A 23,785-nucleotide genomic window follows, 5' to 3' on the forward strand; every position below is an offset into this window, starting at 1 on the left:
GTGAACACACACCCACACACCCACACACACACCCACACACACACACGATCAACACCTACACTCACCCAGGCAACGCGTGCTGAAAATCTGTTTCAAGAGGACAGAGTATGTGTGGTTACAGACACATTATAGCGCGAGCGTAGAGAAAAGCAGCTGTCAGGAGCGTTACCCTCTCCTTCGACCCTCCTAGACCAGCGGGGGATGACAGTGACACTCGAGTGTTGCTAGGTAGCACATCGACATGCACGTCAACACAGCACACACACACACACACTCTAGAGTCTACACCGTGCCTCAACCCATGTCTCCGTCGTCTCCTCAATAATAAAAGCCAGTGACCACAGTCCGGTCACCTCGGAATGCAGTGAGGACGTCCACACACACACACACACACACACACACACACACACACGCCAGAGACCTGATGTCTGCAGGCGTTCACATCAACGTCAAGAGGCTGCAGTGAATGACAGCACGAGTCAGTTACGCCTGTCAGAAATCGGGGGGTAGACCACCACAGAGAGGTTAAAGAGGAGGAGGAGGAAGAGGAGACATCACACACACACACACACACGGTGCCAAAATGGCAAACTCGCTAGATTCCCAAACACTGTTAAAAATACGGGACGGCCAAATATGTACGACGCAGATTTAAAGGCGGGACGACGTTTCGATTCGTCTGAATGAAGCGGGCGAGCGGGAGTCATATGTTTCACAATCTCCAGCTATTCCTGTCTTACAAATGTCTTTTTATGCAACTACTCTTGCGCAAGGGGGGAGGAATAGACCACCAGGTTTTAGGCTCCCTCGCTACCCTGCAGGCACATACCTTGTCCTTTCCCACCTCTCGATGTTGGAGCTCACGTTCGCCGCTGAGGCACACGCCCGAAGCAACTGCTTGGCAGTGGCACGGCCTCCTCGTTGATCATCGTCGCTCTCCACTGGTAAAGGTGTTGGTATAAAAAAAAAAGCAAAAAGCTTCAAATTATTAAGTAATTTCATCGATACTTTCTATTATGGATGCGTTAATTTCTTGAAAATACAACGGTACGATCCTTGAATACGACGGTACGGCTCTTGAACATGACGGTACGATTCTTGGACATGAAGTTCGATTCTTGGACACGACGGTGCGACCCTTAGACATGAAGTTACGATCCTTGGACACAACGGTACGACCCCTGAACACGACGGTACGACTCTTGGGAGCTTTAATTTCGTTTGGTAACGACTGTGGTTGTACGAGTCAGAGATCCGAGTGTGTGTGTGTGTGTGTGTGTGTGTTCAATGAATAGCCATTAGACGAGAATCGAAGATAGTTTGATCCAGTCACATAACCCGTACACAAGTGATCTCTTCCAAACATAACGTTTTCTTACACATTTACCCCTCGTCATATCTCTCTCTCTCTCTCTCTCTCTCTCTCTCTCTCTCTCTCTCTCTCTCTCTCTCTCTCTCTCTCTCTCTCTCTCTCTCTCTCTCTGCCCTTCCGGGAGGCGATTACCATACACGGGCGTTCCTAAGGGGAGGAGATCTAGCGGTCTTCGCTACCATAAGATGGCCAAATCACTTCCTGCAGCTCGAGTTGCCAGGCTTTTTCACAACACGCTTTTGCGAGGTCCCCCACCGCCCCGCTGACGCGCATCAGCGACATCGCTGCTGCTCCTCCTCCTCCTCCTACACGCTGACGTGCACCAGCGTCGTCGCTGCAGCTGCTCCTCCCATCCCGGTGACGTGCATCAGCGTCGTCACTGCTGCTCCTCCTCCCACACGCTGATGTACACCAGCGTCATCGCTACTGCTCCTCCTCCCACCCCACTAACGTGCACCTGCGTCGTCGCTGCTGCTGCTGCTGCTCCTCCTCCTCCCACATGCTGACGTGCATCAGCGTTGTCGCTCTTCCTCCTCCTCCCACACGCTGACGTGCACCAGCGCCGTCGCTCTTCCTCCTCCTCCTCTTCCCACACGCTGACGAAGAGATCTGTCGCTGTTCCCCACCCCTGTTGCTGACACCTGTTAACCGAGTCTCCTGGAGCGGCGGCCTCTGAGCACAACGGGCTAGACTTTCTAAGGGTCAAGTTAAAGGAGAAGAAAATATAAGAAGAACGTCATACTTAAAGAGTCGTACCGTTCTATTTAAGGAGTCGTATGGCCGTATTCAAAGGAGTTAAAATAAGGTGTTCAGTGATGAAAAAGCCAAAGAAAACATCTCGAGTGAGAAGTGACTGACAGACAGAACACAGCAGTCCTGTGATAGACAGAACACAGCGGTCCTGTGATAGACAGACCACAGTGGTCCTGTGATAGACAGACCACAGCAGTCCAGCGATAGATAGAGCACAGCAGTCTAGTGATAGACAGACAGACCACAGCTGTCCAGTGATAGACAGACCACAGTAGTCCATTGATAGACAGACAGACCACAGCAGTCCAGTGACAGACAGACCACAGTAGTCCAGTGACAGACAGACCACAGCAGTCCAGTGATAGACAGACAGACCACAGCAGTCCAGTGACAGACAGACCACAGCAGTCCAGTGATAGACAGACCACAGCAGTCCAGTGATAGACAGACAGACCACAGCGGTTGATATACTAAGCCAAGATATAAATTGAGACTGAAAAGAAATTCGAAAGCACTTTTTATGTAGGAATCTTGGGCTGGAAATAGGGAAAATGGGGAATACATAAACAGCAACAAACCACTGCAGTAGTTACAGTAGTTAGTACATACAAACAGTAGTTACAGTAGTCAGTACATCATCGTATTGGTGTTGACGACTTTAAGCTCGTACGAGGTCACGCCTCTACCGCCAGATGTCTCTCAAGATGCGGGTGCTGCATCATCATTACTTTACCTCCCTACTCCCGCCCATCTTCACCCTCCTCCCTCCCTCCCTATTTTTTAGTCATCCTTCGTCTGTTGAGATGCTAATTACTGTGCGTCCTTGACTTATCGCTGGGGGAGGAGGGGTTGGTACTGGCTAGAAGATCGTGTTGGTGGGAGGTGTTGGGGGAGGTGGAGAGTGGGTGGTGGGGAGTTGCTGGGGGCGGGGATATTTTGGCTGGAGACTCTGGGTCGGAAGGGCTGAATGAATCATCCTCTTGGCAGATGGTGTGTGTGTGTGTGTGTGTGTGTGTGTGTGTGGTAGTGGTGGTGCGGACGTTGGGGTGGTGTGGTGTGGTGTGTGTGTGTGTGTGTGTGTGTGTGTGTGTGTGTGTGTGTGTAGGGGACGGTATGAATGGCAAGGGGGATGGATGGGGGTTGCTAGGTAGCGGCCGGGGACGGGGGAGGTTGAAGGTGACGACACACACACACACACACACACACACACACACACGGATGACAACAGGGACCCGCCAATACTTACTATACCCCTAAAAGAGGATGATGGTCCAGGGTCGTCTCGAAATACCCACAGCTCTGAGAGAGAGAGAGAGAGAGAGAGAGAGAGAGAGAGAGAGAGAGAGAGAGAGAGAGAGAGAGAGAGAGACCCAGTTACATTCGACCCAAACACGCGTCCCGGACGACAAGTACTGCCGGCAGTCGGGTAGAAGAGACCTTGCTGTTCACCTCTTCTGATGACCCACACCTCAGGAGCGAGAGCTCCGACACCTGACGGGGAGCTGCTGTTGAGGCGACGACCCACACCTCAGGAGCGAGAGCTCCGACGCCCGACGGGGAGCTGCTGTTGAGGCGACGACCCACACCTCAGGAGCGAGAGCTGCGACGCCTGACGGGGAGATGCTGCTGGGGCGACGACCCACACCTCAGGAGCGAGAGCTCCGACACCTGACGGGGAGATGCTGCTGGGGCGACGACCCACACCTCAGGAGCGAGAGCTGCGACGCCTGACGGGGAGATGCTGCTGGGGCGACGACCCACACCTCAGGAGCGAGAGCTCCGACACCTGACGGGGAGCTGCTGCTGAGGCGACGACCCACACCTCAGGAGCGAGAGCTGCGACACCTGACGGGGAGCTGCTGTTGAGGCGACGACCCACACCTCAGGAGCGAGAGCTCCGACACCTGACGGGGAGCTGCTGTTGAGGCGACGACCCATACCTCAGGAGCGAGAGCTCCGACGCCTGACGGGGAGATGCTGCTGAGGCAGGGCAGCTCAACCGAATGACACAGCCTCTTGCTCCATCCTCACCGTACCTGCTTCGCGCGGGGTATACACACATGGCCAGCCAGCCCAGTTGAAAATGACGGGGCTAGCTGATGTGAGGAAACCGCTGGTCGTGTCCAGAAAAATTATGTTCATTTGCGAGACATGGGCTGTGTCTTCGATCGTAAATACACACACACAAATGTTATTTAAGATCAAACCGATATTTCTAACTCTCTCTTCCCTGGTACATTCTAAGGGTCTATGAACTCACCCAGTTCATGCCCAAATCGTCGGAGATGAACAACGTCTTTTGCCTTTACGAAGGGTCTGTTCGACAGCTGACTCCCCCAGCCCCTTCCTTCACGAAGGGCCTGTTTAACAGGTGACTCCCCCTCCCCTCCTTCACGAAGGGTCCTTTTCAACATCTGACCCCTCCTTATCCTCGATCTCTCCACCACCAGGCGATGCAGAGACCTTGAAAAAAAAAATCTATATCATCTGTGTCATCGCAGTGGACGTCGCTAAGCCCTGGGCCCACGTCTGGCAACACGACCTAGTCACGCTGTGGATCCGCAGTCATGGACGTGTGTTCTCTCACGGCACTGCTACTTAAAAGACAAATATCCAAAAGGTTAAATAACCTTCTAAATCTTTTACCCCTCTGAAGCGTAAACCTGTGTGTGTGTATACGGATTCCTGCCACGTTCGGATTGGTCCTTTAATCTAGTACCCGGATTCCTGCACCGTGCGAATGTTTCCTTCATCTGGTATCCGGATTCCCACCGCGTTCGCATATCCCTTTAATCCAGTATCTAGTGTGTCCAATATATATATATATATATATATATATATATATATATATATATATATATATATATATATATATATATCTTTCTACATTATGTGTGCACAGAACGCCACATAAACGTACTTTTAATGATATTTTCTGAGTCTTGTTTATAAACATCGAAAACCCTAAAAGAAATTCACTGCCCTTTAGTTTATAATCATTTTCTGTTTGCTTCAGCACGTACTGTCCATCACCATAAGATACAAATTCCCGTGTCTCATCATTACATAAAACACCAGCAATGAATCTATTGAAGAAAAGGCAAACTGAAGTTTGCATAGAGAATATGCTAATAGATTATCTCGACGTACAGTGAATCGCTTCGTCTTACGTAGTACGTCACGCAAATGATTACGTCACAGTCAAATATGTCATACTTAACTGCGTCACACACACACACACACACAGACGCACACACACACACACAGCAATAGCTAACCGTTCTCGAAATAAACTCTCCCGAGCAATGAGGAAACATTTAGAGCGCAGACGAATAAGTTCAACCCTCATTTGAATTAGTATGATGTAGATGATGTTGTCAATGGCCCGCGACGGATATTAAGAATTGACTAATGCCATTCATTACGATGGTTTCAGAGGTCTTCCGCGCGCCCCCCTCCAACAGCTAGCTGGGTCTGGGACCTTACCTTAACTTTGTGGATACCTTACGATGGTTTAGGAAGTCTTCTACCTACCACAGCTGGGTCTGGTACCTCACCTTAACTTTGTGGATACCTTACGATGGTTTAGAAGGTCTTCTACCTACCACAGCTGGGTCTGGGACCTCATCTTACCTTACGGATACCTTACGGTGGTTTAGGAGGTCTTCTACCTACCTCAGCTGGGTCTGGGACCTCATCTTACCTTACGGATACCTTACGGTGGTTTAGGATGTCTTCTACCTACCTCAGCTGGGTCTGGGACCTCACCTTACCTTACGGATACCTTACGATGGTTTAGGAGGTCTTCTACCTACCACAGCTGGGTCTGGGACCTCACCTTACCTTACGGATACCTTACAGTGGTTTAGGAGGTCTTCTACCTACCTCAGCTGCTTCTGGGACCTTACCTAACCTTACGATGGTTCAGGAGGTCTTCTACCCCCACCAACTATATCTGGGACCTTACCTCACTTATACCATATAATGTTTTCGGAGGTCTTCTACCCCTGCCTTTTCAGAACGGACCACTCTTCCCTCGGGTAGGCTACACCAACGTAAGTTTTACGACATGAAGGAAACGTTCTGGTCTTTAAGGAAGAGGTGAAAACAAGAGCAATACGTCCAGAAGCTCACAAGCAGCAAATTCCGACAAAACATGAAGGGATGACACCCGGTCCGTCCAACTTGGCTGTGGAGAGAGAGAGAGAGAGAGAGAGAGAGAGAGAGAGAGAGAGAGAGAGAGAGAGGTCTCCACTGTGCGATGGAAGAGGTAGCAGGGAGGGGCACAGGGACTGGTGAGAGATGTAGCAGAGGGCGTGGGGGAATGTTAAGAGTCACCCAAGTTGAAGCTATAGCAGAAAAGAGAACCAAAATAACCTCTTTTTTTTTCCTGAGACATTTGGTGCATAGTCGGAAACCGAACGAGAGGCAGTGCAACAGAAGATAATAAAGAAGTACGTTTGGCTAAAGGCCAGAGGAACCTCTCACTGGGAAGACGAGAGGTTGTCATACTTCCTTACTTTACGAATAAAGTTATTTGCTGTGATGTTTTCGGGGCGGAGATGGAAGCTTGAATGAGGGTCGGAAGTAGGAGAATTCTTCCAGGTGCGATAAGTTCGAACGGCCTCTGATTAAGGGGAGACAGAAGGACGGATTGGAAGAGATCTTTTTTGAAGAAAGGGGGATACGTGTTTCTCCATTCCAATAATACTGTCCCATGCGAGATAAAAGCATCGCCCGAGGAGAGGACAGTGACCTTAATATGAAATGTCCAAATCTTTTCTTTTTTTTTAGTCCAAGCAGGAGAATTGCAGTGTCAACGTTGATTTTTTTTAAGGAGGAAAAAGCAGGATGGTAGTTTTGGGGGGTTGAGAGGAGTCGCATGATAGTCGAGTAGGAGTTGTGGACGCGGTATGCGGGGGTCGAGCAAGGGAGAGAGCGGAGGGCAGATGTGAGCGTGATGTGTGGCGGTAGAGCGGAGGGGAGAGCAGGTGTGAGCGTGATGTATGGCGGCAGAGCGGAGGGGATAGCAGCTGTGGGCGTGATGTGTGGCGGTAGAGCGGAGAGGACAGCAGGTGTGAGCATGATGTGTGGCGGTAGAGCGGAGAGGACAGCAGGTGTGAGCGTGATGTGTGGCGGTAAAGCGGAGGGAAGAGCAGGTGTGGGCGTGATGTATGGCGGTCGAGCAAGGGAGGGAGGCGAGGGGGACCGTTGTAGGCGTGATGTGTGGCGGTGGATCGAAGGGTATGGCAGGTGTGGTCGTGGTGGGCGGTGGTCAAGCAGGGATGGGGGAAGGAGTGGTGTGTGGTGGTAGAGGGCGAGGATATAGGGGAAGGACAATGCCGCCAAGGCTCTGGTCAAAGCTGTACGCGAACTCTCCAAGTTGAGTTCCTCACATGACATGAGCTGTAGACGAGAGGGAGGAGATGCTATCTGCTGCTTGAGACGATGTCCTCATCTACCCCCAAGGACGGGCTGGTGGCCTCAGTCAACTGCTTTCCCGCGCTCTCCTCATCGCGAGGAACCGTCCTTGTTGTTATGGTCATCTAATGATCCATCTCTGACATTGTTAATTGCCCTTAAGGCAAATCGAAAGAAGTTTGGCTCACTTATTTTTTTTTTCTCTGTTGCTTCAGTCCCTCCACACACACACACACACACACACACACACACACGGTGGCATGTGCGGCTGAGGAGTTAAAAGTACCGGCTGGGCAGCGCTCTGCCCACAGTGTCCCGGGCAGCAATTATCAACACCTCCTCGGAGACCAAACCTGCGCATGTGTGTGGCGAACATGACGCAACTTTCTTAATAATCCTTAGAAATCAATCCATAAGTTTCATTAATCAGAACTTGTCCTCCAGCTAGATAGAGATATAAATAATCTTTTCTTCTTATCGAAGAATGAGGGAGAAGATATGAAACCAAATAATGGAGGCACGAAGGTAGGTGCGTAGTCCTGGCCAGGAGGAGGTATGGACATGGGGGGGAGGTCAGTTGGTACTGGGCGAGTGCGAACGGAGGATCGGCTGCTTCAGGGCTCCCTCTCCCTTGCGCGCAACCCATCACTCTTTTAAGCCAATATTCCTCACATCAAAGTACGACCGACGGCGTTGCCTCAGCCGCTTGTGCAATATCAATACTTGACTGGTCGGGAGCAGGACGGTAAGGCATGGAATCATTATTTAAACGAGTTACCCCTCATTACTCAGAGTTCACATAGAAAACGTACCAATATAGGTGTTACGGGTTGTTGTGTTGACTGTTGTGGTGTTACGGGTTGATGTGTTGACTGTTGTGGTGTTACGGGTTGTTGTGTTGACTGTTGTGGTGTTACGGGTTGTTGTGTTGACTGTTGTGGTGTTACGGGTTGTTGTGTTGACTGTTGTGGTGTTACGGGTTGTTGTGTTGACTGTTGTGGTGTTACGGGTTGTTGTGTTGACTGTTGTGTTGTTACGGGTTGTTCGTTGAAGCGTTAAGATTTGTTGCGTTGATGTGCTAAGGGTTGTTTTATTGATGTGTATCGCAACACAAGTGTTATTCAGTAAGGCATTCTTCATAACATACAATGATGTGGTTTTGTATATATAAAAAAAATTGTCTCCCTACCTCCATTAGTGGGGTCTGGCACCTTACCTTCCCTTACGTATACCTTACGATGGTTTCGGAGGTCTTCTACCCCCACAGCTGGGTGTGGGACCTTACCTTCCCTTACGTATACCTTACGATGGTTTCGGAGGTCTTCTACCCCCACAGCTGGGTGTGGGACCTTACCTTCTTGCCTTTACCTCACGATGGTTTCGGAGGTCTTCTACCCTAACAGCTGGGTCTGAGACCTTACCTTACCTTACCTGGTCTGGGGCTAAGCTGCCAGACAACTACCCTGTTCAGTCAGGCTGTTGGAGGCCGCGGGCCTTAATCCTATACAGCAACCACCACTTCATCTTGTCTCGTCTGCCACACGGTACAGATCTCTGCCAAAGTCGTTTTCAAACAAGTCAATTACATTTTCTATGCTTACAGTATTTTTATCCAATCACTGTTGTGTGATACGGTCATAGCACTGTAAGCCATCACTGCTGTTGTGTTGTGAAACGTTACAACACCAGAGACCATCACTGCTGGTGTGTGGTGTAACGTTACAACACCAGAGACCATCTCTGCTGGTGTGTGGTGCACCGTCACACCAGAGACCATCACTGCTGGTGTGTGGTGTACCGTCACAACACTAGAGACCATCATAGATGCTATGGTGTAACGTCACAACAGACCGTACAACCTAGAGACCATCACTGATGATGTGTAACGTCACAACACCAGAGACCATCGCTGCTGATGCTGTGGTGTAACGTCACAACAACAGAGACCATCACTGCTGGTGTGTGGTGTACCGTCACAACACTAGAGACCATCACTGATGATGTGTAACGTCACAACACCAGAGACCATCGCTGCTGATGCTATGGTGTACCGTCACAACAACAGAGACCATCACTGCTGGTATGTGGTGTACCGTCACACCAGAGACCATCACTGATGCTGTGGTGTACCGTCACAACACCAGAGACCATCACTGCTGGTATGCGGTGTACCGTCACAACACCAGAGACCATCACTGATGCTGTGGTGTACCGTCACAACACCAGAGACCATCACTGCTGGTATGTGGCGTACCGTCACACCAGAGACCATCAGTGTGTACCGTTGCAACACTGTCGAAAATCACTGCCATGTGGTTTGCTTACAGCAAAACAAGCTTCACGCCAAGCTCAGCTGATACAGACAGACACAGAGAGACAAACACACGCACACACACAAGAACACATCTGTTCAGTTCTCTCTATATGGGTAACGGCGACGTCAAGTTCAACCAAGTTGTTGGGGGGTGAGCAAAAGCAGGAAGCGATCAGCTAGTACAGATCCCAAACAGGGAGAGCGAGTCGACGGCGAGGCTTAGAAGGCGACGCTGGGGGAATACTTCCACTGAAATAAACCACTGTTGCAGTGGCAAAAGGTTTACACACTGAGGAAAAGAATGCGGAAAACAAAGACACACACACACACACACACTCACGCAATACACACACTGTCTCAGAGAGGGGGAGAGGAAGAGAAGTAATGGGTTGGGGGGTTAGTGCGGGTAACGGGTCTTGTGGAAGGTTGGCGCGGCAGACGGATCGTACAGCGGATGATACATACAGACGCGTCAACTATTATTACTTAACTAAATCCTGTATATGTCTGACTCATGAAATATAAGAGGGGGTTCGTGGGTTTTCATGACACGGAAAAAAAGGGGGGAGCGGGGGTGTCGAAGACCCCACGGTGAGAGAGAGGAAAAGATTACATAATGAAGAGACATTTTTTTTATTATCTTCGTATCTCAATATTGCTTGTTAAGAGGTTTCAGTCCCCTTCCTCCACTCTCTTTTGTCTCTCCTGAGTATCATGAACCCCCTCTGGACAAATGAGATCGGGCCAGATATTTAATCTTTAATGTAAATGTTTTTTTTTTTTCTTATGTGACGGTCTATGACGAAGTCACATGGCTGACTGGGATCCCAGCGTCGTAGTGCTATCATATAAGCGTCTGAATGAAAGATTATGAATGCATTCGTTTTCTTTCGTCATTTGTTACAAACGTTTGGTATTCGCCTCAGGTGAGTCAACAGAGTGTACAACAGTGTGATGGTTTATTCGAATACTCGGCACTGTTAGCACTGTGGGCCAACTGACTGCCGCAGTTAGGATTTCGAACCGATATATGCGCTTGACCCCGGGCGGCCCGTGCATGTATCATGGTCAGCAACACTAACCGTCACACCATGAATTGTAATACTTCTCGTCGACTTTACAGGGCGAGGAACCTCTACTCCACTCAACATGGGCGTGAAGAGGACGTGTGAGGTGTGCGAGGCTTCGGACACGCTCGTCTGCAGCGCCTGCCACACGTCCCACTACTGCAGCAGCGACCACAGGCGACGACACTGGGACGCCCACAAGATCAACTGTCGACCCATGATCGAGCGGCAGGACCCACTGGCCGGCAGGTGTGTGGGCGGGCGGTACTTGTCTGTGTCTCTTTAAGAAAATGGGTTTCGAGTCTTCCCTGGTACTGATGCGTTTCCTCCGGCAGGTTCATGGTAACGTCCAGGGATGTGGTGGCTGGAGAACTGCTGCTGACGGAGACTCCAATAGCCCTGGGGCCAGGCGCCACTTCGCCCCTCATCTGCCTCGGCTGCCATCAGTACATCACTGGAACTGAGTTCCCCCGCTGTTCCTCATGCTGGTGGCCGCTGTGCTCTCCGGCCTGCGCCTCCAGCAGCCTCCACCAGGCAGAGTGTCCCATTCTAGCTGTCGACGCGAAGAGGATCGGGCAACCGAAGGCGCCCGGCAGCACGCCGCGCTACGACATCATCCTCGTCCTGCGATGTCTCCTCCTGCGTGGCACCGACCCCTCCGCCTGGCGTCGCCTGCTAGACATGGCGAGTCACTCCCAGCGCCGCGTGCAGGAGGGGGACCAGCACCACGTGGCCACCACACAGTACATCAAGGACGTCCTGAAGGTGGACTACGATCTTGAAGACATCCAACATGTCCGCGACGTCATCATCACCAACTGCTTCGAATGGCGGAGCCCCTTGGGAGTGTGCCTCCGTGGTGTATACCCACTGTTGGCCCGCATGAACCATTCATGCCGCCCTAACGTCGCTCTCTCCTCCGAATGCGACGGGACCATGTACGTGAGAGCTGCGACAGACCTGCAAGGTGGCGACCAGCTGTACGTCACCTACACCATCACCACCGAGCCGCTGTGGGAGCGACGAACGTACACCAAACACATCCACTACTTTACCTGCGACTGTGTCCGCTGCGCCGACCCGACAGAACTCGGCTTGCACTTCTCCTCGCCTAGGTGTGAGCACTGCCACAACCAGTACCTAGAGGCCACGACCTGGCTGGGGGAGGTGACGTGGGAGTGCCCCTGGTGCGGTTCCCAGAAGCTGGAAATGGTCATACGGCTGGAGGTCGAGCAGTGGCTGGCCCGCTTCGAGAGCGACGACACCTTCCTGAACACCGGCCCGCGCGCCATCAGGAACATCCTGGAGAAGGTGGAGGAGGCCTTCCATCCCCAACACTACGTGTGGATGAGAGCGGCGCAGGTGGCTGTCAAAGCCCTATGGATGGACCGGAGTAGGGACGCCGCCGTCCTCAGACGAGACCTCTGGGCGCGACTCCTGAAGATCTATAGCGTCTTGGAACCCGGTCTCTCCAGGAGAAGAGGTGATGTCCGAACACAGCTGTCTCCATTTTCCCTCCGCCCCCTCCTCCCTTCCTATACTGTCTGTTCTGAATATATTACAAATGCACTGTTCTCTGTCTTCTGTCTACCCGCCCTCGTGTCACATATCACCTCCTCTTCCCGTGGAAATCCTGCCTTGCGCTTACTTTGCCGTCTGTCTTCGTGATCAGGTCTCTCTCCAGCTTGTCTTGTGGTCTCCCATCAACAGCCCTCCACACCCGTCCTGATTATGTACGGTAATCTCAGGGTGTCACCTGCATGTACTGACGTACTTTTGGCTCTAACCCGCCCTGTACACACGCAGCAGTGGCCACCACCGTCTCAAGCCACTGCCTTACTCACTGCTCGTTTGTGACAACTCAATGCAACAAGAAGGTCTGCTTCCTTTGAAGTCCAGTTCTTCCTCTCTTCAGACACAGGTAAGACTGACCTTGGACTCTTAATCTGAATCTATTTAGTTCGTTGAAATACCGTAAACTACAACAGTTATAAGGAAAACTTACAAGACCAATCACCTCATGATTCTCACGTTTAAAATCTTCATGAGCGCCCACTCTGTGGAGGGATGCACAAAAGTCACTGATACGCTCAAGCACTTCCTCATTATCTACTGGTGCTTCCACCACAAGGCTTATATAAAAAAAGAAGTCCCTTTATCAATCTCTGCGTCTGATATACACACTCCATATCAGAACTATCAACCACTTCTTCACACCTTCCACAATATCATAGCATCTATGCATTGGCCATATCACAAAATACCGAGATGATCCCCTTCTTTCTTCATCTATAATATTTCCTCACCTAAATATGTTTTGGAATATATTCAGGGAAAAAGGATCGTCCCTTGTGGTGTTGAGAACGTTTACAGCCGCCCACATATAGATCACCGCTTCTTACATTACGTATGATAATGCCACCTCTATTTCTATATATCTGAAAGCAGTGCCATCACTGTATCCCTGGGCACCCAACTATTAGTGTTCACACGTATACACAAGATTTTTCCTTCGTATATCTGACCGCCTTTCACGCTTAAACAAGGCACAGTACGAATATCATTTTGCATTTATATTATCTCTAGATGTCATGTATCATGTATCCAAAAACATAAGACTATCATCCACACACACTATTCCTCAGTCTACCTCGATATCTTCAGCCAACTGATACAACGGCATCCCCCATATATCATCTCGATATAGTTCTTTCTATCCAACGTGTGCTTCTCCCCTCCAGAAAGTTTAGGCCCCGATACCTCCCCCCAATGACGACTCCCATAATGCCATCCCTCCTTCATTTTGGTCTCACCTTCCTCAATGGTTACCTCTACTTCCGAACTGCCGACATAGGGATCTCTTTCTTAATCTTTCTTCACTCATCCTCTCCAGATGCCAGAACAATTTCAACACACCCTGGTTGGCCCTCTTATACTCAAGCTGCCCTCACTAAATCCGCCACCCATCACGTAACCTCAGGCAATTCATTTCCAGCACATCCACCTCCTTCCTCTCCTTCGTGTTCCAAGTCCAAGGCGACGAGATCATACTCCTTTTCGTCCACTTTAGGTTGGATCTCTTCTTCCCGTGTCATCCCACCCCCACACATGCATTTAAAACCCATTTTCTGTATCTTGTATGGCTACTATGCTGGTAGCGGTACGTGTGCGGGATAACCCATCCTTCTCGTTTGGCAGGAGTGACGCTATACGAGGCTGGGGTGGCGCAGGCCGTGCTGACCAGGGTGGAGAGGGACGCCGGCGTCCTGACAGACCACTTCTTCAAGCTGCAGCTGCGGCAGTCGCTGGAGCACCTGCAGGAGGCGATGAGGGTCCTGAGCTTGGAGCCTGAGCGGTCCAGGGAGCGTCGGTGGCACCAGCGGGCCTCAGAGGCGGCGGCCGAAGTGGCCCGGGAGCTCGGCGTGGCTCTCCCGCCCACCCCAAGCCCCCCACTGGTGGTGGCCAAGGACAAGCCGCTGCAAAAGAGGAATGTGCAAAATCGCGTGACCCATATCAACCCTCCATAACGCCGTGTGTTGACCCCGTTGCCTTGTACCAACCACCACCACCAGAAAATTCCTCCACTTGCACTGGTATAATGCACACTCCATCCTACTATCTTAAGCTGATGATACTAATGAATAAGCTTCAATGCATCGGTTAACGCAAATATGTATATATATTTTTTTTTCCGTATTCCAGATGCAGTTACACAATTACCCAAGGTATTCCTTATAAAAAAAATTACATTTTCTCTGATGCTATATTGGATTGAACTAACGTTTTCTATGAATCCTTTCAGGCACCCATAACTAATTCTATCCATATTTTTCTTTTTATTTACTTCTTGATACCCTCACTGACACCATGCATTTTTTTCTTATATATTTTCACTTCAGATGCCGAAAACTAATTATGACTTTCTACCTTCTGATAATTTGAGCTTTTCCTAACCTATTAACTGTGTCTGCTAACAGCTGTCTCAGTTATGATTTATTTTAGCATCTTCTACAGCACTTCCTCTATTATCATTACTATCATTATTTACTGTACTATGTTTGTTATAAGGCTTTTGTTACGTTATTCGTCGTTTATTTTGCCGACTGGTCGGCACCGGTAGATCACACGTTATGTTGCCGAATACTTGATTTTTGTCTCTGCTTCCTATATCATTCCTTCAAGTAACGGATCTTTATATAAACAAGTTACGATAAAAAAAAGAGAAAAAATATATGAATACTATTTACGGTCCATCAAGTCTCCGATAGACCATTGTGCATGGTCGCATATATTATCATGTCGAAGTTTGAGGCGTACTATATATTCAGTAACTATTTTTGATTTACTATCCTGTCTCCACCTGGGTTAACTAGGAACGTAAGATACTATTACTGTCCTCCAGCAGATGACCTCGTTACAGACCATCAGGTCTTCTGTTATCTGGCCTTCCCACCTCTCCCACGTTGTGATATACCCAGGAAAATCCACAGTAGTGATTTGATACACTCCACAGAGCACCATCTACCCTACATACGCTCTCAGCCCTGTACATACCCTACGCGTTACGCCCTATATGCTCTTGTTATAGTGCGTATATATTATCATTACTGTAACGTAAGAGCATACATGTATAATATGCTTAATCAAATGTCACTGCCAACCTCTATCATATACGAGTTAAGAGACGGGCCAACACGAGGGCAAAACTCACTCCACGTAACACACACACACACACACACACACACACACACACACACACAGGTCTCACTGACGAGTGGGGTCTGTAAGTTTTGGAAAAAGTACACTTTAACAAAGCAATTGGACGACTGTCTACAGAGGACACGCTACCTGTGAGACAATAAGGTTTTACTGAAAAAGGTCACGCGAATCTCTTACGAATCTCATACGAAAGACAAGGTTGAGGTGAACTGTTCGTATCTCGAATGCCAGAAAGCATTTGACACTGCGCCGCCCGGGAGGCTGATCAACAAGAAGTGGTTCGCCATGCAAACAGAGAGAGAGAGAGAGAGAGAGAGAGAGAGAGAGAGAGAGAGAGAGAGAGAGAGAGAGAGAGAGACTCTTGCGATGCAGACAAGATTTATCTCGGTGGAAGAGGACCAATGGACACATGCTTAAGGAGTCTTCCACATATAGGTCGAGGTGACCAGCAAAGTGCCACAGGGCTTTTGTTCTGGGACCAACATTCTTCTTGATCTCTGCAGATGGACTTATGTTTGACTATGTTTACAGATGATGCGGAGGCCATGAACAAAAGCGAGCAGGACTGCAATTGCTTACAAGGGGACATGAACAAACTTCACAATTGGTCTGATACAAGGCTGATGTGAGCAAATGTAATGTGGACAGAATGAAAAAAAAAAAATAATAAGACATCAATACGATTATCTTTAAGCAGGAAATAAGCTTTAGAGTTATCTGTGCGAGAATTATCTTGGGAGTGGACATCAACACCAACCTATAGTTAAGAAGACGAATAGCTTTTGCTTTCAACGTTGCCACAGGCTAAGATCAGTCACCTTGGACCCTCAGTCCTCCAACGGGCTATCTTCAATGATCTTTGACCTTAAGTCCTGCCAGTGGCTAACATCACTTAGCTATGACCTATTATTCTATGGGACAGACTGAAATCCGACCCAACCCAGTCATACAATCTGTTTTCTCTTTTCCTCTGAGACGGCACAGGTTAAGTAAATACCCTAAGCATATGCCATCACATTCACGCTATATATGATGAACAGCTGCGTTGCCTGTAGTCCATCTGCCGCGACCAGGATTCGAACGTATGGGGACTTGAGCCACAGCGGAGCGTGATGCCTCTAACAATATCCAATATACCACGGAGATTTACCATATCAAACACGCTTCGCATCTTAGTTCAAGTCTCTTCTCTGTATTTCTCTATAACAAAAACTTTAAAATATAAGGTTTCCGACTGACCCAAGTACCCTTCTAGCACCTTCTAGTTCTGAGGGACTGCTGGCACGCGAGACCGGCATTGGCATTGTTACCCGATGGGGGGGTTATGGGGTAGCAGAGAAGGGGGGGAGGGAAAGAAAATGGGGCTATACGAATGGTACGAGTGGAGAGAAAAGGTATCAATAGAAAGAGAATAGTGGAAACACACCTAATTCTCTAAAATAACGAGAATGTACTATCATACAATAAAAAGGAAGGCATACTAAAAACACCAAAATACGCACATGTGCCTGCTACAACTGATACCAGATACCACCAGAATTCCGATCTCTAACTAGCGTTACCTCCGAACACTCGGAAACTTGGAAAATCTAATTTTCTAATGTTATCTCGAGAACAACTGATAAACATATCAGAAAAAAAGAGATCGAATGTTTAAAATCTCCTCCGCAGGTTTTCACATACCCGCTCGCTATAGATTTGGTATTCTGGTGGTATCTGGCATTTTAGCGTCGGGGGCAGTATGGCCACATATTTTGGTGGTGGCGGTGGTGTTGCCGGGAGCCCTGACACTTGTAAGGATTGGCCACACGCGCCCACCGGTCACGCCAATACATCCGGGGATTGAGTCGACACCCAGGATCCATCGTTACAATCCAAGAGGACCTGACTACATAGTTCGAGAGCCACTTCGACCCTAACGCCGTAGGTATTCTGACCTTTGTGAAATCTACATGTTCCCGGTAATCTGGCAACCTTTCAATCTCAGGTCGCTACAAACGAAGACAAAACATCACTTTTGCACCATTTTTTTTGAACGACACTCGGTTATTTGGTGGTTTTAATAGCAAATCTATGGAATACTATCATTCAATAACCCGACCGATAATGTTTGTAAATTAGAAATGTATCGTCTGCAGTGTAGCCAATGCTAATTCTAGACAATAGTACAAACGAAAAAAAAAGAGTCAAACGAGTAACTGCAACAATGGACGCTCGTGGCATTGTAACTTGAAACCTCCTCCTAATTACTATTGTTCCTGAAAATTAACTCTCTAAAGATATAAAAAATACATCTGAAAACACCAGTTCTGTACTAAAAACCAGTGAAAAAATGCACTTCAACATATAATACAATAATCAAATGAAGACCCTCGTCCACAAATACCCCGGGAAATCTTAAATTTAAAGGTCTCTCGCGACGTCTGCCGAGTATAATTAGTTATAATCCGCTATAAACCTTCAGATCTATCATTCCGAGTGACAGGATTTGCATAGCTATCTTTGAAATAGACGGGCGCGTCTTCCAGTCCCCGAACTGGGAAATCTACCACTTCAGTTCTTTAGCGCTAAACCTGTGGGCTGATCAGTGCAGATGTTATATATATATATATATATATATATATATATATATATATATATATATATATATATATATATATATCGCCTCTGTAAAGATCGGCTATATTGACCAGAAAGGTCTTGTCTATGGCCACTAACAATTCCTAACACACTACACGTAACAGATCCAAATCCTTACGACATGTAGGTCAACTGGTGTCATGTATATTTAGACAACTGTCTTTCTGTCTGTGTTCCCGACGTTGCCAGATGCGTTGCCAAACGGCGGTGATACAGTGCTTGCTGGTTGCAGACACTAAAAGTTCCGTTAGCGGCCCCCTTTCGTTGCCTAAAGACTTATATCCATTACCTACTCGCTATATACATTATATACATTTTTCGTACACTATCGATGCAATGTAAAGTCTATACATTTCTATCAATTAAAAAAAAAAAAAATACTTGTGAACAAGGTTGTTGGTAATGGTGAACACTAGCGAATATATTTATTAAACTAGGGTCGTGCCTTCGTGTTCAAGGGTCGTATAGTCGTGCACAGAGTGGTTCCTAAAATACCCTCTCAGCGTCCATGGACAGCATGCCACTATCACATACATTTTCATTACGATAAACTGGCCAACGTTTTCATTATGATAAACCGCCTAACGCTTTCAGTATGATAAAACGTTATGATCAACCGGGTTACGTTTTCATGAAAATAAACTGGATAACGTTGTCGATGTGATAAACCACCTAACATTTGTAGTATGATAAGCCTGCTAACGTTTTCAGTATGATAAACCACCTAATGTTTTCAGTATGGTAAATCGGATAACGTTTTTAGTATGATAAACCCCGTAATTTACATATTCCAATATAATATGTTACGCCTCTGAAGGTGTCTGACACAATAACAGTTTTAACTTGTCTAACTGTTACATGACGATTTTCTTTGTAACTGTTATATGATTATTTTTCTCCAGCCCAAAATCAAAACACTTCGAGTTCCAAGTCTTCCTTACTTCGCGTTCCAGAGATCTTCGTTGCTTCGAATCCCAACTCTTCGTTGCTTCGAATCCCCAAATCTTCGTTGCTTCGAATCCCAAATCTTCGTCTTATCGAGTCCCATAAAGCTTAATCCGTTATCATGCCCAAATCTTCGTCATATCCAGCCCCTAAAATTCTCATTACTTCGAGCCCTTCGTAAACCCTCATCATTCCTCAAAATCCCTAAAGTCTTCGTCACTTCGGCAGCTCGTCAAACCCTCAATCAGCCATTACAACCAGTCGTCTGCCAAGATCACCTTACCCTAAGCCGGTGTCCGTCGTCTGCGCTGGGAGAACCTCGCCCCCAGAGTCATTTTTAGGACGGTCAGCCATGGTGCAACGGAGGAGGAGGAGGGAGGACCGACCAGTGCTCCTCCTCCTCCTCCCACTGGTGGTCCGACTGCCGACCAGTGCTCCTCCTCCCCCCACCGGTGGTCCGACTGCCGACCAGTGCTCCTCCTCCCACCGGTGGTCCGACTGCCGACCAGTGCTCCTCCTCCTCCTCCCACCGGTGGTCCGACTGCCGACCAGTGCTCCTCCTCCTCCTCCCACCGGTGGTCCGACTGCCGACCAGTGCTCCTCCTCCTCCCACTGGTGGTCCGACTGCTCCGTCCGGGATGGTTCCAACAGACGCCGAGGCGCCGGCCAGCCAGCCCAGCCCGGCCGTTTGATGACGTTACCCTACACTGCGAGGATCCTTGTAGTCCTACGTTCAGAGGGGGACTTCATACACCTGCGATGCATAGGAGGCCTTATTCTCCTACGTTACGAGCGGGGAGGATGAAGCCTCCTCTTCCCCATACGGTGCTGGGGGACCCTACCTTCAATATCACTGAAGATATTCAACATACATTATCACAATCTCAGACGTAGTACACTCCCAACAACCTTCTACACTCCCCCCTAAAATATTTGAGCTTCCCATTTTTCCCTAGGATGCCTTTTAAGAGCCAGGCGTTTCTCGCCGCAGGTCTGAGATGACGGGGAGCGGCACCTGCGGCCTGTGTGGGGCTGCGGCGTCGCTGCGGTGCGGCGGCTGCAGCAGTGTCCACTACTGCGGTAGGGAACATCAGCGAAAGCACTGGGCCAAGCACAAGGACGAGTGTTGGCCCTTCACTCAGATGTATGACCCTGAAATGGGCAGGTAAGCTGCTGCAACGTCTATTTCTTTCCTTACTCGGTTAAATTTTAGAACTTCTCTCTCTCGAAAACTAATTCATTTTTCTTCTTTTCCTCTGTCATCTTAGTCTTCTTCTAATTTTGTTTCATTCTTAGGCCTAGTTTCTCTGATGACTGTTGTCCGTGACTGGAATCCAGACAAAAAAAAAAAAAAAAAGGAATATCAAGAGGGTGAGTTAGGCTGGGGTGGGTCAGGAGGCGCCCATGTACGTTGTGGTGGATTTGGTGGGTTCATTTGGGTGTCGTGAAAGTTACAGGTTCGGCTGGATTGGGTAAGGCCAAGTCACAGTGGTCTCAAGTAGGTCATGGTGGGTTCAAGCACATTCATGGTAGGTTTAGGTAGGTCATGGTGGGCTCAGGCGGGTCAAGCTGGGCTCAATCAGGTCATGGTGGGCTCAGGCGGGTCAAGTAGGCTCAAGCAGGTCATGGTGGGCTCAGACAGGTCATGTAAGACTCGTGCAGATCAGACGAGGCTCAGGAAGGTAGGGGTGGGCTCCGACAGGTCACGTTGAGCTCAGTTGGATCAGAGTGGCTTCAGGCGGGGGTCATCATGGTGGGTTCAGGCACGTAAGGGTGGGCTTTGATAGGTCAAGGTGAGCTCAGGGAGGTTATGGCCAATTCAGGGAGGTGCTCCCAACCTGACATGTGCATCCTGCTCTTGCCAGGTATCTCGTGGCGTCACGTGACCTGGAGGAGGGTCATTTGGTGATGAGGGACGAGCCCCTGGCGCTGGGTCCTACGGCTGACTCTTGGCCGATGTGCCTTGGCTGCCACGCCCCCATCACTGCCGAGGACCATCCGCGCTGCCCAGGTTGCTCCTGGCCTCTCTGCTCCACCGTCTGCGCCGATACCCCGCGGCACCAGGCGGAGTGCGGAGCCCTTGCCACGGATACCAAGAAAATCGGCCCACCGACCAGTCTGATGGTGACCCCACGGTACGATATCATTCTGGTTCTTCGATGTTTACTCCTACGTTCGTCTAACCCCGACGGCTGGAAGCGGATCAAGGCCATGGGCAGCCATGCAGAGAGTCGCTGGGAGGACCAGGAGCCCCACCACTGCACCGCCGTCAGGTACTTCACCGAGGTCCTCGAAGTAGACTGCGACGTAGACACGGTGCGCCACATACACGGAGCTATCATCACCAATGCCATCAACACCTACGGCGCGAGGGGGGAGACCCTACGTGGCCTGTACGCGAACGTCTGCATCATGAACCACTCCTGTCATCCTAACGTGACCCTCCGCTCCGACGCTCGCAGTACCCTCTACGTCCGCACGGCCGTGCCCGTCAGGAAGGGCGAGCCTCTTATGTTCAGTTACGTGCCCCCAGCCGACCCGCTATGGCGCCGGCAAACTGACCTCAGAAGCATCTACTACTTCAACTGCGCCTGCGAGCGCTGCAAAGACCCTACAGAGCTGGGCACTCACTTCTCCAGCCCGCGCTGCCCGGAGTGCGCCGAGGGTTTCTTGGACCCTAACGACGGCCCGGGAGCCCCCTGGTCGTGTTCTGGGTGCGGGAAAAGGCTCCCGGAAGAGGACATCATCAAACAGGTCGAGGCTTACGAGAAGGAAATCGAGACCAAGTGCACCTCGTTCACCGAAACCTCCAAGCTCTTAGACAGGATCAAGAGTACCTTCCACATTAACCACTTCGTGTGGATGTCGGCGGCGAAGGCGGCGCTCACGACACTGGGGGACGAGAAGAGCCCTGCAACGCTGTCCATGTTGCGGGACCTCTGGAGACGCCTCATACACCTGCATGAGCGGCTGGAGCCCGGCTCTACCAGGAGAAGAGGTGAGTAGGATGGGTTCCTCGACCTGAAGACGTGTGTCGTGATGCCCCTCTCGGCTCCTGGATATGTGTCCTAGTGATCCTCTTGTGTCCTTAACCTGAAAATATGCGTCCTGGTACCTATCTTGAGTCCTGGGTTCTCCAGTCCTTGAAAATCTGTTGGTGTATATATTCCTTGGACTGATCTCCGCCATTCCTACAGGTTACTTCCTCAACTCCCACAATCCCATTTTCCAACTCCTCCAAATCAACTGTCTCCCTTCCCTAACGTTAACCTCCACAGACCCACAGTTCAGCCTTTGACAGATAAAAATGTACTTAGGAGGCAGCTGTACCTTGATACATCAATTGAATTTCGACTAATCGAAAGTTAACTAAAAACAATGTTACAAAACGAAGAAAAAAAAGCCAAACAACTCTACGCACACTTGCAATATTCCAGCTTCCCTATAACCTAAAACTCAATAGTATCAGAAATTTTATCATCCCCTCAACCTTAGGTTAAAGATCGCAGTTATTTAACCAAGAAATAACATCACATTCGTTGTCATATAATGTCAGTTAACACCCCAGATTTCCTAGGATATCATTGTTTAGCAATGCACTATGAACTAGCAGGCAAGCGGACACCACAGAAACAAGACACTGCTAAGGAAGACTCGATCATCGACACACACACAAACACACAGGTGACACATCATAGCGTCTTATCATTGCCAGATGAATCTACACGTCACCTGAGACATCATAAACAACACATAGTACACATAAAATCTATTGTTAAGATCACACGTCTCGAGAAACTATCAACATAAACAACACAGTACACATATCTTAACAAAGATAACGCGTCTCGAGAACCTAGGGATGAAAATGACTGAAAAAGACTATGTATTGCAGGAGTGTCGCTCTACTACGCTGCTGTGGTGGAGAAGGACGCCGCCCTCCTCCACCTCGCCATGACTGGGGTCTCCAAGAAGCCTTCGGAGGCGTTCGAGGACGGCCTCACCCGCGCCATCCGGATGCTAGACACCTCCATACAGATCCTCTCCTACGAACCTCCTAACTCCACGGAGCTACGTTGGCTCCACAAAGCCAAGGCCGAGAAGCAAGTTATCTTCGATCTCATCGGAGGCACCAACCCTGACCAGGAGGGGAAATGAAACGAGAAAAGCGAACAAGAATATGTTCTGCCTTTTCCCCATGTGATAATAAGGCCTCTCCGTAGAGGCGCCAGTGGGTGCTGATCTCGTCTGTGCCGAGACGTCATAGACTAGGCTAGCTCGGCACTGACCGGCCTACCAGAAAAAAAAAAAAAAAAGGACGCATGACAAAGACATGTAAAAATAAAAGACGTATGAATAAAGGTAGTTTGTTAAGAATGGTAAACGAGTGTTCTTGACTTCCACAATTGTTGAGCGTCTGTATCTGACAGTGTTGGCTAGGCAACGTACCAAGAAGGCTCATCACTTCCACCACATCAAAGCATGACTGGAATTTGCTAGAAATTGGGTCTACGTACAGTGATAACAACCATAACAGGGTTTCTAGAGGACAGA

The 23,785-nt window shown here is 49.1% G+C and overlaps 2 protein-coding genes across 6 annotated transcripts in view; one reads left to right on the top strand and one right to left on the bottom strand.

The window, feature by feature from the left end:
- LOC139765687 (organic solute transporter subunit alpha-like) overlaps window positions 1–23,785 on the bottom strand; it is a 94,181-nt gene that overhangs the window by 47,414 nt on the left and 22,982 nt on the right. The window lies entirely within an intron of this gene.
- Window positions 7,888–23,615, top strand: LOC139765684 (SET domain-containing protein SmydA-8-like). Of its 5 annotated transcripts, none has more exons than XM_071693435.1 (5): window positions 7,888–7,907; window positions 10,984–11,176; window positions 11,263–12,410; window positions 14,126–14,520; window positions 20,223–20,360. In XM_071693435.1, the coding sequence occupies exons 2-4, from the start codon at window positions 11,010–11,012 to the stop codon at window positions 14,452–14,454; spliced, it is 1,644 nt and encodes a 547-aa protein (XP_071549536.1). In that variant the 5' UTR covers window positions 7,888–7,907; window positions 10,984–11,009; the 3' UTR covers window positions 14,455–14,520; window positions 20,223–20,360. The 5 variants fall into 5 exon arrangements, with proteins under 5 accessions (XP_071549536.1, XP_071549535.1, XP_071549534.1 ...); XM_071693434.1 differs by lacking the exon at window positions 7,888–7,907 and adding an exon at window positions 7,953–8,071; XM_071693433.1 differs by lacking the exon at window positions 7,888–7,907 and adding an exon at window positions 8,110–8,291.

This window comes from Panulirus ornatus, chromosome 55 (assembly GCF_036320965.1).
Source record: "Panulirus ornatus isolate Po-2019 chromosome 55, ASM3632096v1, whole genome shotgun sequence".
Taxonomy (NCBI): domain Eukaryota; kingdom Metazoa; phylum Arthropoda; class Malacostraca; order Decapoda; family Palinuridae; genus Panulirus; species Panulirus ornatus.

Coding starts and splice junctions, on each gene's coding strand:
- LOC139765684 (XM_071693435.1), top strand. CDS start 11,010: ATGGGCGTGAAGAGGACGTGTGAGGTGTGCGAGGCTTCGGACACGCTC. Junction 11,177..11,262: donor CAGGACCCACTGGCCGGCAG/GTGTGTGGGCGG, acceptor TTCCTCCGGCAG/GTTCATGGTAACGTCCAGGG. Junction 12,411..14,125: donor CGGTCTCTCCAGGAGAAGAG/GTGATGTCCGAA, acceptor CTCGTTTGGCAG/GAGTGACGCTATACGAGGCT.